At 32.3% G+C, this 16,460-nt stretch overlaps 1 protein-coding gene across 1 annotated transcript in view; it reads left to right on the forward strand.

Moving 5' to 3' along the window:
- Window positions 1-12,759, forward strand: part of LOC306854959 (echinoderm microtubule-associated protein-like 6) — a 59,114-nt gene extending 46,355 nt beyond the window's left edge. The window contains exons 32-41 of the mRNA XM_079393280.1: window positions 2,444-2,652; window positions 3,938-4,095; window positions 4,771-4,885; window positions 4,970-5,158; window positions 6,900-7,072; window positions 7,157-7,319; window positions 8,477-8,580; window positions 8,661-8,814; window positions 11,641-11,741; window positions 11,819-12,759. Coding sequence (XP_079249406.1) covers window positions 2,444-2,652; window positions 3,938-4,095; window positions 4,771-4,885; window positions 4,970-5,158; window positions 6,900-7,072; window positions 7,157-7,319; window positions 8,477-8,580; window positions 8,661-8,814; window positions 11,641-11,741; window positions 11,819-11,843 — 1,391 coding nt within the window. The 3' untranslated portion in view covers window positions 11,844-12,759. The remainder of the gene's footprint in view (window positions 1-2,443; window positions 2,653-3,937; window positions 4,096-4,770; window positions 4,886-4,969; window positions 5,159-6,899; window positions 7,073-7,156; window positions 7,320-8,476; window positions 8,581-8,660; window positions 8,815-11,640; window positions 11,742-11,818) is intronic.
- The last annotated feature ends 3,701 nt before the right edge of the window (window positions 12,760-16,460 follow it).

Here is a 16,460-nt window from a genome sequence, read left to right on the forward strand (position 1 = left end):
AAAATAAGGATTATTTTTTCAAAAGACATGTATGTGTGTATTAGCTTTAATGCACTACTGCATCTCAAGATGGCGCTGCGCATGGCAGCCATTGCGCTTGGCTCTCCAGTTGTTTTAGTGTTTTTGTTAGTTTTTCCTGTTTTATGTTTGTCAAACACGATCAGTTTCACCAGGGAAGAACTGCTGAACATTCGGCAGAACACACCACAAAATCTCCAACCGGTTTTCGATTATTCGGATGTTTTGCTGAACACACTAGTCGGCGGAGCTGAGGCACTGTTCAGACGCTTCAGGACACACAGACGGGGGAAGCGAGCCGGCGCGCTCGTAAAGCTCAGACAGCGTGGATTTCGAATGCCGTTGCCTAGCATCCATCTGGCAAATCTCCGCTCTCTACCCAACAAAACGGACAAAATTCTTCTGCTTTCCCGGTTAAACAAGGACTTTTCAAACTCTGCTGCTCTGTGTTTCACAGAAACCTGGCTGAACGGCGCCATTCCAGACAGCACGTTACATCTGCCTAATTTCCTGCGGGGAAATTGCGCTGTGGCGGGACATGCTTCTACATCAGTGTTAATTTTGGCAGGCATTTTTGATTTAGTCAGTCTTTATCTTGAGACGAAAATGCTTAATAGTCTTAGTCACATTTTAGTCATTGGCTGCCATGCAAACGCACCTTATCCAATGACAGAGACGCACATTTTGAAAGACAAGGCAGTTAACTTAGCCTATAGGATGTATTTTGAATGTCCGGTAGTCCTCAAATAACATTTTAGTCCCGTCTCGTCTTGTTAACGAAGATGTGGCATAAATTTTGTCATAGTTTTTATCATCAGATATTAGTTTTAGCTCATCAACGTCTCGTCTTAGTCACAGAAAAAAGGTTCGTTGACAAATATTTTTCGTCGTCGTCTTCGTCAACGAAATTAACACTGTTCTGCATCAAATGAAAGGTGGTGTACAGAGGTAAGAGTGTTAAAGAACATGTGCTGTTCAGATCTAGAAACGCTTTATCAACTGTAAACCTTTCTACTCGCCGCGGGAGTTCTGCTCGTTCATTCTCGTGAGTGTCTACATTCCACCTCCAGCGCACGTGAGCACCGCTTTACAGAAACTCGCTGATCAGATCACAGACACAGAACAACAACACCCGGACTCTGTTTTAATTATTCTCGGGGACTTTAATAAAGCAAATCTCTCCCTTGAACTGCCAAAATACAGAGAGCATGTTACATGTCCCACCACAGACAGTAATATACTGGATCACTGTTATACAGCAATGAAGGACGCATATCACTCTGTTCCACGGGTATCTTTGGGGCACTCTGATCACTGTTTGGTTCATCTTATTCCGACCTACAGGCAGAAACTTAAATCTGCTAAACCTGTATTAAGGACTGTAAAGAGATGGACTAATGAGACAGAGCGGGTTTTACAAGCCTGTTTCTCTCTCACTGATTGGAGTGTTTTTGAAGCTGCTGCAAACGATCTGGACGAGCTCACAGAGACTGTAACATCTTATATCAGTTTCTGTGAGGATATGTGCATTCCTACCAGGACTCATCTAACTTATAACAACGACAAACCATGGTTCACTGCAAAACTCAGACACATCCGTCAGGCCAAAGAAGATGCTTACAGGAATGGGGATAAAGTCTTGTATAAACAGGCCAAACACACACTGGAAAAGGAGATCAGAGTGGCAGAGGAATTATTCCGATAAGCTAAGGATCCAATTCTCTTCCAGTGATTCTGCTTCAGTGTGGAAAGGTATGAAAGACATCACCAATTACAAGACACCATCCCCCAGCACTGTGGAGAATCAACAACTGGCAGACGATCTGAATGAGTTCTACTGCAGGTTTGAAAAACACCATTCACACCTCCTGCAACCCCCCTCTCCCCCACACCTGCACTGCAGATAAGTGAAGATGACGTGCGCCAGGTCTTCAAAAAGAACAAGAGAAGGAAGGCACCAAGCCCAGACGGTGTGACACCAGCCTGTCTGAAATCCTGTGCTGATCAGCTGGCCCCCATCTTCACACAGATCTTCAATAGATCACTGGAGCTGTGTGAAGTCCCCTCATGCTTCAAACACTCCACCATCATCCCCGTCCCAAAGAAACCCCAAATTACTGGACATAATGACTACAGACCTATGGCTCAAACTCTTTATAAAATAAAACATAAAAAAAAAAAGAAATTCTACACAAAAAAAATAATAATTATTGAATAGCAATTAAATTTACCTTTTTTATTCCATGGTGGAAATAAGCTTCCATAGTCAAAAGAACAAATGTTATGAAATGCACATCTTATTTTATGAGAGACTGATGTGTTCGAGCAAAACAGACACTGTTTCTGGAATCAGTAAGAAACAGGGATTGGAATTTGTTCAGCATATTCAGCCGCTGTTATTACTGCTTTCATCATGTGATCTCAGGCTCTAGGGTTTGCAGTAAGGGCGGTCACATCGACCGGATCTTCGTGGTGGAGTTCAGGCCCGACTCGGACACTCAGTTTGTGTCGGTGGGAATCAAGCACATCAAGTTCTGGACACTGGTGGGAGGCTCTCTGCTCTATAAGAAAGGAGTGATCGGAGCGGTGGAGGACGGACGCTTGCAGACCATGCTCTCTGTAGCGTTTGGAGCTGTGAGTCTTTCTCATCTATGATTTTGTCTAGAATGGATATACAGTGCACCGATTACAGGAACCGCTCCCATGCTGCAGTCTGGGGTTAATTGTGTTGCTCAAAGCACAATGGTGACCGATTAGATGCGTAGAATTATTTTTTCTTTATTAAAGAATTATTGTAGATACTATATTATTTTAGCATCATTGAGATTGAGACCATTACAGTTTTTATTGAATATTTTGAAGTAGTTTTTATCTTTTATATTTTAATTTGAAGTCAAATTGATTTAAATTTGTATTAAAGTTTAGTCTTTTAGTCTTTCATATATTTAATCTATAGTAATATATATATATATATATATATATATATATTTATCAGAAATAGTAATATAGTATATAATAAAATATATATAGGCTATAATTGAGCTTAATAATGATACTATTATCTTTTTTACACCGAAAATTGAGTTTGTTTCATAATTGATAAATTTGACAAATTTAACACTGTTATTTTCTTGTTTTATAAAAAAATCATGTAAATCACTATATATAACCCTAACCCTAACTAAAATAAAAAAAGTATAAGACCACTGTATATCAAGTCTCATACTTATCTGCATATGAAATGATTTTCTTTTTTTCTTCTTCTTTTTTTTTATTATAAGCATCATTTTGACATGTCCATGCAATCAATAAACATAAGAAAAACTAAAAACCATCATTATCAGGCATGGCAATATGCTTTTGTCCAAGAATACACACAACATCTTTTGTAAAAATTCCCAACCTTGTTTATTTTTGTATTAAGTTCAAGTTTCAAATTCAAGTTTATTTGTATAGCGCTTTTTACTATACAAATCGTTGCAAAGCAGCTCTACAGGAAATTAAGTTTCCACAATATATTTATATATTGCAGAACCTTAATATATTTAACTTATGGCAAAATTTGTTAATTCTGTATGTTGTCTGAGCGTTGGCATCCTCTGAGGTCCTCTGAGGGGTTGGCATCATCTTTTCTCAGGTGTTCGGTCATCTCAGATCATTTAAGGGTTGGATCCAGACTGAAGCTTCTGTAGTTCCTAGTTACCACGGGATGTTAATCAACAGAGAAACAAATAGAGACATAATTAGCGTAGCTGCTGTTCCATCTAAGCAAAAATTATTTGTTCAACCCAAGCTAAAGAATAATAATAATGCACATTTGATCAGATATAACTGCAGTACAAGATTATAAGATGCATTATGTGAAAGCTTGGTATTATAGTATATAAGAAATGATTTTCTCATGTGTTTTGTCTGGCAGAATAACCTGACGTTCACGGGAGCCATAAACGGTGATGTGTATGTGTGGCGGGAGCATTTCCTGGTGCGTGTGGTGGCTAAAGCTCATACAGGACCAGTGTTCACCATGTACACCACGCTCAGAGACGGACTCATCGTGACCGGAGGCAAAGAGAGACCGTGAGTTCACAACATATGCTGATATATCAGTTTCATATGGTTTCTCATAGAAGCATTTTCAATAATATTGTTTTGACCGTAAAGACTAAAATTCTTACACCTTCAAAAGTTTGGAGTCTGTAAGGTTTTTTAATGTTTTTGAAAGATATCTGTTCTGCTCACCATGGCTGCATTTAGTTGATTATAAATACAGTAAAAATTTTGAAATATTATTACTATTTATAATAGATGTTTTCTATATTAATATCTTTTAAACTGTAATTGATTGCTGTGATCAAAGCTGAATTTTCAGCATCATTACTGATTATCTTTAGAAATCGTGCTGAGTTGCTGCTCAAGAAACATTTATTATTGTCATCAGTGTTGAATTTATTTTATATTGAATTGAATTGAAAGTTCAAAAGAACAGCATTTATTTGAAATATAATTTTTTTTGCTGCTCAAGAGACATTTTTTTGTTGTTGTGGGAGCCATGATTTTTATTTTTTTATTAAATTTATTTTATTCTATATTTTATTTTATTTTATTTTTATTTTGATAAATAGAAAGTTCAAAAGACCAGCATTTATATGAAATAGAAATATTTAGTAACATTAAAGAATTGATTTCTGTAAAAAACGCAAAACATAAGCATGATGTCATTGCTTCATTAATGTGTATATTATGTATGTGCAGGACTAAAGAGGGCGGCGCTGTGAAACTGTGGGATCAGGAAATGAAGAGATGCAGAGCGTTTCAGCTGGAGACGGGGCTTCCTGTCGAGACGGTCAGATCTGTGTGCCGAGGAAAGGTCAGTTCATGCTTCATAAGCACTGATTTCAAGTGGAAGTTTAGTAGAGAGACAGTAGTAAGATGTCTGTTTATTGGATGGCAGGGAAAGATCTTGGTGGGAACGAAGGATGGTGAGATCATCGAGGTTGGAGAAAAGAACGCCGCCTCCAACACCATGATAAACGGACACACACAGGGACGCATCTGGGGTCTGGCCACACACCCCTCCAAAGACGTCTTCATTTCCGCCAGCGATGATGGAACCATCCGCATCTGGGACCTGGCCGATAAGGTGAGGGATTGTGGGTAGTGGAGTGAGAAGAGGAGATTTTACTGTACCGCTCAAGAGTTTACGGTCATGATAAAATGAGTATTTCTATTCAGCAAGGAAACATATAAGTGACAGTAAAGACATTTGTAATGTTGCAAAAGATTTTCAAATAAATGCTGCTCTTTTAAACTTTTTGTTCATCAAAGAATCCTGAAAAATAAAATGTATTACAGTTTCCACAAAAATATGAGTCAGCACAATTGATTTCAACATTGGTTATAATCAGAAACATTTCTTGAGCAGCAGTTCAGCAGCGGCAGCTCTTAAAGTCACAGCAGCCAAATAACCTAATATCCCAGCTGCTGTGATGTCTGTTAATCATACAAAAGAAAAAAGAGAAAATCAATAACTTTTATAGCTTCAAGGATAAGGATTCATCTATATTTACATTTGAATTTAGTGTTTGATAACTCAATTTCTGTATGTTTCCTACTTGCTGAAGGGCACAGGTAAATATGACATTTATTATAATGGGAAGATTGTTTTAAGTTCTCATAAATTATAAGTTATTTTTTAAAGTCTAATAAATGTTAAAATTGAGAGCTCTCAATTATACTGTAATGTTGAATGGCTAGTCAATGGTTAAATATTAGGAAAAAAAGAACAATTTCCTAGAGACATCAGTAGTATTGGTATCAGTGGTACTCGCCTTCAGACATAAAAAAAATTCCATTAAACAACTATTAAAAATATACCTTCCCTATCTTTGTTGTTTCTACGTTAATTTGAAGATTGAATATGAAATTATTGCAATAAAATAGTATATTTGTGACCATGGACCACAAAACCAGTCTTAAGTGTAAATTTTTCAAAATTGAGATGTATACATAATCTGAAAGCTGGATAAATAAGTTTTCCATTGATGTATGGTTTGTTAGGATCGGACAATATTTGGCTGAGATACAACTATTTGAAAATCTGGAATCTGAGGGAGCAAAAAAATCTAAATATTGAGAAAATCGCCTTTAAAGTTGTTCAAATGAAGTTCTTAGCAATGCATATTACTAATCAAAAATGAAGTTTTGATATATTTACTGTAGGAAATTTACAAAATATGTTCATGGAACATGATCTTTACTTAATATCCTAATGATTTTTGGCATAAAAGAAAAATGGATAATTTTGACCCATACAATGTATTTTTGGCTATTGCTACAAATATACCCCAGCGACTTAAGACTGGTTTTGTGGTCCAGGGTCACATTTAATAACTTAGATGGGATTAATTATGATTAATTTGAAAATAAATGTGTGATTAGTTCATTTTTAATCGATTGAAAGCACTATTAAAAACATAGAAGTCTGTTGTTATGAAAAATGCACTAAAATACCAATTTCAAATTGTATATGAAATATATCTTTTCCAAAATATGTTTTACTCTAAAACTGCAAAGCGTAAATCTAAACAAGTTGTGTTCCAAATCTGAGGTTGATATAAAAAAAAAAAAAAAGAGTTTTCAATAAGATTTTTTTGTGTGTGCAGTACCACAATGAAATTCGTTTCCCATTCGTCTATTTTATTTTTTTTTTTAATTCAGGACCTTTTAACCTGTTCAAAGCATGATTGATTGATTGATTGTTTTCACTTAAGTGCCAAAACCTTCACCCAGTTTTGTAACATTCCTTAGTAAAAAAAAAAAACTCAATTTCAGATTAAAAATGACCGAAGAGCACCAGAGGGTTAATAATTTTTGTCTTCCAGAAACTCCTGAACAAAGTCAGTCTGGGTCATCCGGCGAAGTGCACGGCGTACAGTCCTAACGGTGAGATGGTGTCCATCGGGATGGAGAACGGAGAGTTCATCGTGCTGCTGGTGAATTCACTGACCGTATGGGGCAAGAAGAGAGACCGCAGCGTGGCCATCCAGGACATACGGTCAGAAGAGACACTGCATGACAAATACACAACAAAACACATGATCATAAAATCATACGATCTCAAGCGGTGTTTCTCACGCAGGTTCAGCTCTGATAACCGGCTGCTGGCCGTCGGCTCGGTGGAGTGCGCTGTGGATTTCTACGATCTGACTCTGGGGCCGTCTCTCAACCGGATCGGCTACTGCAAAGATATTCCTGGATTTGTGATCCAGCTGGACTTCTCTGCTGACAGCAAATACATCGAGGTACAAATCTTACAGAAAACATGTTGAGGACTAAATAATTAGAAATAGATTATTTTGATAACATACACAGCTGAGATGTATTGCGACAAAATATTTCTTAATGCACACAAATTAAGTTTTTGTGCATGCACATTTTGCACAAATAAAGGGTGTTGCATGGAGTTCGAGTCAACAAAAATATTTTGTTTAAAAACATCGGCTTAATAATTATTATCTAAAACGCATGTGAATTTTAAACCGTTTTGTGACACTGGAGATTTAGTTTCCTGTACAGGTCAATAGAACAAATAAAAAACAAACATATAGACATTCACTTGGTGCCTTAAAACAGGTCAAGTCACCTTTATTTATATGGCACTTCATAAAATACAGATTTTTTTCAAATCAGATTCACAATAATAAAACAGTAAACCAACAGCATTAATGTGGAAAAAAATAAATAAATCGAATATATATTTTAAATATCAAAATACATTTATGTAATGTATTTACTACCATTGTTTTTTGGCCCCTTTTTCTCTGTTTTTGAACAAATATTAAAAAAAAATCTAAGATATTTCTTTAAATAATTACAAAATATATATTTTGCCCTTCATCTATTTAAACTTGAAAAAATGTATTTGCGTCACATTTGAAGAAAAACTTGATTTGTTGAACTTTGTCTCTGTCTTATTTGTAGCCAAATATATTTTTTTCAACATTCCTGTTTCTCTACTATAAACGCTTTAATTTCACATTTTTAATGCTTGATAGAAAATCTAGTTTGATCTCTATTAGGCTATTCCATTCACATTTGCATTAAGCTTAAATGTCGTATACTGTAAGATTGGAAATGTATTTTCTTGCCCCCTGAAACACTTTATGAAATATATTTTGGTATATGAAGGTTGAAACTAAATATAATTTTCATTAAAAAATATTTAATTAAGCTTCTCTGTTTACAATAATGTATTATATATATATATATATGCAATAATATATCTAAATAAATTCTAAAACGAGTTCAATTTATCTATAAGCAGCATTACAGAAGACAATAGTGTTCAGTTCAGCTTAGTTCAGTTGATTCAGTTCAGATTGCATCTTGCAGTAATTGTGATGTAGTGTGAATGTAGTCTGTGTAAGTAACACTGATATGATTTAAACTTTGTGTGCAGGTCTCTACCGGTTCATATAAGCGTCAGGTTCATGAGGTTCCCAGCGGGAAGATGGTCACAGAACAAGCCCTGATTGACCGGATCACCTGGGCGACCTGGACCAGGTGAGGAATCAGATCTGTGCAGTAAACAGTCCTCAGAAGTGACGTCAGTGTCCTGTAGTAAAGCTCTTCCTCCTGTACAGTGTTCTGGGTGACGAGGTTCTGGGCATCTGGCCGCGTAACGCAGAGAAGGCAGACGTGAACTGCGCCTGTGTTTCTCACGCCGGGCTCAACGTGGTCACCGGAGATGATTTTGGACTCGTGAAGCTCTTCGACTTCCCCTGCTCCGAAAAATTTGTGAGTCAACCTTGACTGAAGTCAAATTTATTTCTATAGCGTTTTTCACATTACCCATTTTTTTCATCTTCATGCTTTGTAGTCACATTTAGCAAAGTCGACCAGTTGCATTTCGAACAAAATAAAAAAATCAGACCGTAGAGATTAGCTATATACGTAATGTAAGTCACTTTGCTTGAGTATACTGTATGTATGCCGATAAACTTGGATATAGCATATATTCAAACTCATGTGAACACGAATATGAAATTACTGTTACATTTTACGTAAGGTTTTAGTTAATGCAATAATATGAACTAACAATCAGCAATGCATCTATTTCAGCATTTATAGTCTTTGTTAATTTTATATATATAAATAACACTTAGTAACCCTTATTATTAACCCATTATAATTAACATTTATTATAACTAACCATATTTAAATTTAAAATTAACCCTTATTATTAACATTAACCGTTATCTTATTAATATAAAACTATACTAACATTTAATTTTTTAAACTTTATTATTAACCATATTAATCCTTTATTTTTAATCATATTAGCGCTTTAATATTACATCTTATTATCAACTATAATAACTCTTTATTATTAACCCTTATTATTTTTAATCATATTAACCCTTTTATTATTAAACCTTATTGTTAGCATGTTAACATATTACCCCTTTATTATTAGCCATTATTATTCTTAACAATATTGATCCTTTATTATTAACCCTTTATTATCAAACCGTAGTATTATTAATCAAAATTAACCCTTTATTATTAACCTTTATTATAATTAACCATATTAACCATTTATTATCAAACCGTAGTATTATTAATCAAAATTAACCCTTTATTATTAACCTTTATTATAATTAACCATATTAACCCTTTATTATCAAACCGTAGTATTATTAATCAAAATTAACCCTTTATTATTAACCTTTATTATAATTAACCATATTAACCATTTATTATCAAACCGTAGTATTATTAATCAAAATTAACCCTTTATTATTAACCTTTATTATAATTAACCATATTAACCCTTTATTATCAAACCGTAGTATTATTAATCAAAATTAACCCTTTATTATTAACCTTTATTATAATTAACCATATTAACCATTTATTATCAAACCGTAGTATTATTAATCAAAATTAACCCTTTATTATTAACCTTTATTATAATTAACCATATTAACCATTTATTATCAAACCGTAGTATTATTAATCAAAATTAACCCTTTATTATTAACCTTTATTATAATTAACCATATTAACCCTTTATTATCAAACCGTAGTATTATTAATCAAAATTAACCCTTTATTATTAACCCTTATTATAATTAACCATATTAACCATTTATTATCAAACCGTAGTATTATTAATCAAAATTAACCCTTTATTATTAACCCTTATTATAATTAACCATATCAACCCTTTATTATCAAACCGTAGTATTATTAATCAAAATTAACCCTTTATTATTAACCTTTATTATAATTAACCATATTAACCATTTATTATCAAACCGTAGTATTATTAATCAAAATTAACCCTTTATTATTAACCTTTATTATAATTAACCATATTAACCCTTTATTATCAAACCGTAGTATTATTAATCAAAATTAACCCTTTATTATTAACCTTTATTATAATTAACCATATTAACCATTTATTATCAAACCGTAGTATTATTAATCAAAATTAACCCTTTATTATTAACCCTTATTATAATTAACCATATCAACCCTTTATTATCAAACCGTAGTATTATTAATCAAAATTAACCCTTTATTATTAACCTTTATTATAATTAACCATATCAACCATTTATTATCAAACCGTAGTATTATTAATCAAAATTAACCCTTTATTATTAACCTTTATTATAATTAACCATATTAACCCTTTATTATCAAACCGTAGTATTATTAATCAAAATTAACCCTTTATTATTAACCTTTATTATAATTAACCATATTAACCCTTTATTATCAAACCGTAGTATTATTAATCAAAATTAACCCTTTATTATTAACCTTTATTATAATTAACCATATCAACCCTTTATTATCAAACCGTAGTATTATTAATCAAAATTAACCCTTTATTATTAACCCTTATTATAATTAACCATATTAACCATTTATTATCAAACCGTAGTATTATTAATCAAAATTAACCCTTTATTATTAACCCTTATTATAATTAACCATATTAACCATTTATGATCAAACCGTAGTATTATTAATCAAAATTAACCCTTTATTATTAACCCTTATTATTATTATTATTATTATTAACTATGTTAACCTTTTATTATTAACCCTTATTATCAACAATATTAATAATTTATTACTAACGCTCATTGATAATTTTAATTAACCACATTAACCCTTTATTGTTGAACCTTAGTATTTTTTAACCATATTCACCCTTTATTGACCCTTATTCATATTATCCACATTAATCCTTTATTATTAACCCTTATTATAATTAATTAACCACATTAACCCTTATTTTAGCCTTTATTGTTATTAACCATAATAACCCTTAATTAATAAACTTTATTGTAATTAACCATATTAACCCTTTATTATTAACCATGTTAATCTTTTATTATTAACACTTACAATTAACCTCTATTTTAGCCATATTAATCCTTTATTAACCCTTATTATAATTAACCGTATTAACCCTTTATTATAATCAACCATATTAACCCTATATTAAAGAACTAATATTATATAAACATATTACACCTTAAGCCTGAAATGATTTATTTTAGAGCATTTGATATTTTTACTGATGTTTGCATTTCTTCACAGGCCAAACACAAGCGTTACTTCGGCCACTCTGCCCACGTGACCAACATCCGTTTCTCTTACGATGACAAATATGTGATAAGTGTAGGAGGCAACGACTGTAGGTGAGCTGACATCCATTCATCTGTCTATCAGTCTGTCAGTATGTGACTGTTATTAATGCATCTCCTCTGTCTCTCAGTGTGTTTGTGTGGAGATGCATCTGATCCGCCTCCACACAGCTGGGAATCTCTCCTCCAAACATCAAGCCGGAGAGATTCCCGCCCGATACCTCCAGCGTCCGGATGCTGCACTTCTGTTATGCTGCGTTTTACCCTTCTAGACCAGATGGATCCTAGGTGAGCCTGAGTTGGAAGAGGGTTTTTTAACCATTCTGTGAAGTGCAATGTTTACGCTCACGTACTTTTACAAAAAAAAAAAAAGATACACTCATAAATCATGCCAATATTTCAGAAATAAATGTATTTTTTGTTCGGATTCTGAAGTGCCTTGGAGACACAGTTTGCTGATCTTTGCCCCGAAATGTTCATATGATGCATATATGGTGCTAAATGTCCACTAGAGCTTTTTAAATTCTTTTAAAAATCATGCATTATGCAATTTCTTTTTTTTTTCCTTTATCTTCTTTTTAACATTTTGTACATAAATGTCAAATATATCCACTCACTAAATGCTCTTCCTGTTAAAAATATCAAAATATCCAAATACATGGGACTCAGGAGAAATTAAGTACTGTAATGTGTAGATGTTATATTTGACCTGTGCTATTTTTGTTCAAATATTTATTTTTATGTACGTACTTATGTATGACGTATGCAAATTAGTCGGTCGGTCTGTGGGCGTATATGAAAATTGAAAATGCAAAAAACTCGCTGTCCAAATATTAAAGTTATATGACATGTAGGTAGTAGCGTTTGTCTGTTGCGACGTGTGTAGCCAATGATGTGACAGCAGCTGTTTATCGTGTTATATCTGTCATTGGTATGTTCGTGTTTTTGTAATTTGTCTGATCAGAGGTCAGTCTAATTGAAAGCTATATAATAATGCATGAATCGAATCTGTGTGGTTGTTGCTCATGAATGAATACTGTTGTTTTATAATTAAAGAGAATTATGTGCTCACATGTCAAAGTGTGTTTTTCCACCATCGTTCACCAGATGATGGCAGTGTGTATAAACTTTGTTTCTCAAAACAATATTTGTAGCACTATTCAACTAAGCTGTGGAAATTGTTATTGGATACAGTATTTAATAACAAGTAACATAAGAATTAGTTTCACTAATAAATATCCCCATATTACTTGATTAATCACAGTGTATTAAGACAATTGTTTTGTATTATGAAATTAATACATTATATATTTATAAAGCTAAATAAATTAAGTAAATACTTCCCCCCACACATACAAAATAAATGCTATGAATAAATTAATATCATAAGGGGATTAGGATAAAAAGCTTCACTAGTAGATTTAGCCATAATGATTAATTGCAGTATATTAAGGCAATTGTTTTGTTGTTGTTGTTTATGTATATATTTGCATAAACAACATTTCATAAAATGTTAAATTACATATACACATATATATATATATATATACATGTACATATACATTTCTAATTAATCCTATTAAGCCTTGAATTGTTTTAGATCATTTCTTCACAGGCCAAACACAAGTATTACATATTTGTCAATTGTTTTGCAGTACAAGTTTTCTGAAATGCATATAAATGTTATCCAATAATTTGCATAAATTATTAATATATTAGGGTTAAATGATTTTGGATCACACCATAAATTGGAAAACACTAAAAAAATGTAATTAAATTGAATGAAAGTTTTCGTATGCATTGTTTTGCCTCATATGTATAAATATATATATATATATATATAATTTTTTTTTTTTTTTTTTTTTTTTTTCAAGAATCGAATATTATATAAATCAGACGAATGTTTTTTTTGTTTTTTTTGCATGCAGTGTTTTACCTCAAAAAATAAATAAAACACTTCACACACTTGCACACTTACACAACACAGTTCATCATGTCACTCTATTTCAGGCAGGCTTTACTTGCATAACTGTGGTGAATTGTACTGGATACTATAGTAAAATCACTTCTGCAGTATCAGGTGTGTACAGTATAGAAAGCATGATTAATGCGGGTTTTGAATTGGTTCCAAAACATTCCACTCGTGTTTTTGTGCCACACAAGCAGTTTCACAATCATTCTTCAGACAACAGGAATCTCAACATGACACCTGCCGGGATTCGGTTGTTTTTGTCTTTTGAGAGTAGATCATGAATTTAACATCAAGAATATTTGTCCTCAAAACGTGTCTGGATACAAAAAAAAAAAAAATTGCATTATAAAGTACCCCTAACCCAATAAATGTACTTTGTAAACATGTACTTAGTCAATACATTTAAGTAATTAATTAATTACTCCCATCATAAAATAACCCTATCCTAATTAAATGAATAAATCCCCTATAAAGCAAATCTAGTAAATAAATCCCCCAATAAACTTATTAAATAAAATGTATAAATACATATAAACTCCCCCCAATAAAATAATATACTAAATTTAAAAATAAAAACAATAAAATAATATATAAAATAAATAAATCCCTCTCCAATAAATATATACTGTAAACAAATGAATGAAATAAATGTACTCATTAAATCCACCCAATAAAATAAATTCATTAGATAAATACATAAATACCCCCCCCCCATAAATTAATTGACTAATTGATTCCCCCTAATAAAATAAAAGTAGTAAATAAAATAAAACAAATGTACTAAATATATAAACAAATACATGTACTGAATAAATCCCTCTAAATAAATACATAAATGAATCTTCCAAATAAAATACATTTTCTAAACAAATAAATTCCCAATAAAATAAATTTATGTATCCCCCATAAAAATAAATTAACTAAATAAATAAACAAACCACCTTCCACTCAATAAAATAAATGTAGTAAGTAAATAAATAAACAAATAAAATAAAGTTCCCAATAAAACCAATGCTCTAGATCCTGCAGCATCTGAATGCAGACGATTGCTCTGATGAATCACAGACACATCTGTATAAAACACTCTGGGTCACATCAGGTGTTTCTGGCTCGTTAGGTCTCGTGGCTTAGAAATGTCCCACTGAACGATGCGTTTGAGACGCAGCTCATGCATAAGTGCTGCTACATTAATGTTTCACAGACTTAAATAACACATCCAGCTCAGGCTTGAGCTAATGCAACTCATGCTGTATGATGTGTGAAATTAATGGCCCATTTAACAGCGTGTGTGTGTGTGTGTGTGTGTGTGTGCATGTGTGTGCGTGCGTGTGTGTGTGTGTATGAGAGAGAGACAGAGAGAACAAAGTGTGTTACGCAGCGAGAGCAAAGGGAAAGCTATAAGGCATGTTTAGTTTTTTAAGTCAGTGTCTTTACTGATAACAGTAGCACTGAAAGACTTCATATTTTCAGGTCGAACGTTGCAAAGGTTTTTCCAGAATTTTCCAGAATTTCCAGAATTCCAAAACAGGTGTTATTATAGATAACTAAAGCTGCAACCGTTTAATAATAAAATAATAATAATGATAATGATAATAATAATACATCTAATTTTTGAAAATTTAAGTGATAAAATAACTAAAACTAAAACTAAATTGTAAAAATAAAATAAACTAATAAAAATGTTAAAAAATCTATAAAATTACTAAAACTTTAACTTGATTTATCACATTTAGTTTAACTTTATTTGCTAAAATAAACAAAAAAAAAAAAAAATAAATAAATAAATAAAAGTTAAATAAAAAAAATACAAAACCACAAAAATTAGTGAAACTTTAACTAAAATTAATTAAAATTGAAAATGTAAAAAGTAGAATAATTAAAAAATGTGAAAAAATATAAAAAAATAAAAATGCCCAAAACATAAAATTACTGAAACTTTAACTTTATTTTGCACACCAAGGTAAATATTTAGTTTCCACCTGATTTGCTAAAATAATTAAAAAGAAATGTAAAACATGAAAAACAAATTTAAAATCAAACAAATCATTTAAAATATTTAAAAAACAAAATGTATAAAAATGACATAAAAACTTTAATTAAAATTAAATATAAGATAAGATAATGGATGGGGATGGATGGGTTTAGGGATCAGGGGGTGGAGATGGGTAGATAATATAAGATATATAAGATATGTATATAAATAATTCAAAATAGTCTATAAATGATACTAAAATAAGACTAATCCAGGTTTTCTCTTTTGTTGTACGTATAGGGGTAAAACTGTTCTTTCATTCTCAGCTTTTGTTTTAGTTGTTCAGCAGGCAGTAAAGCTTTAGCGTGCTGCATTCTGAAGTGGGTTCTGACGTACATTGAGTTCATTCTATTTATATGGATGTGAAATGAGTCTAAAACATATTTGTTATTCTCGCCTGGTTGCTGCGGATCATCCTGGGATGTGGTTCTCATGTTCTGAGCTCTGCTATCAATGTAGCTTAAAGGCGCTTTAATTAAACTGGAGCACAAAGTATGGTGACATCTGGCCTGAAATCTAACGCAACATTCGCTGCGTTTACTGGCAATTAGTTTCCAACATACAGCAGGGTCTCTGTGTCCTTAAGCCACCATTAAATGAGATCAAACACACACACACACACTCTTACACACACACACGACAAACAGAAGAGCGGCCCAAATGCCCGCGTCTCATTTTCTGAATAAATAAAGCCATAAGGCTGATGAAAATGTGTAAATGCATTCAATGCAGAGTTCATTTTCATCTCAGCACTTTAAACTACCACAGA

The sequence above is a fragment of the Barbus barbus genome (genome assembly GCF_936440315.1).
Source record: "Barbus barbus genome assembly, chromosome: 35".
NCBI classification, from domain to species: Eukaryota; Metazoa; Chordata; class Actinopteri; order Cypriniformes; family Cyprinidae; genus Barbus; species Barbus barbus.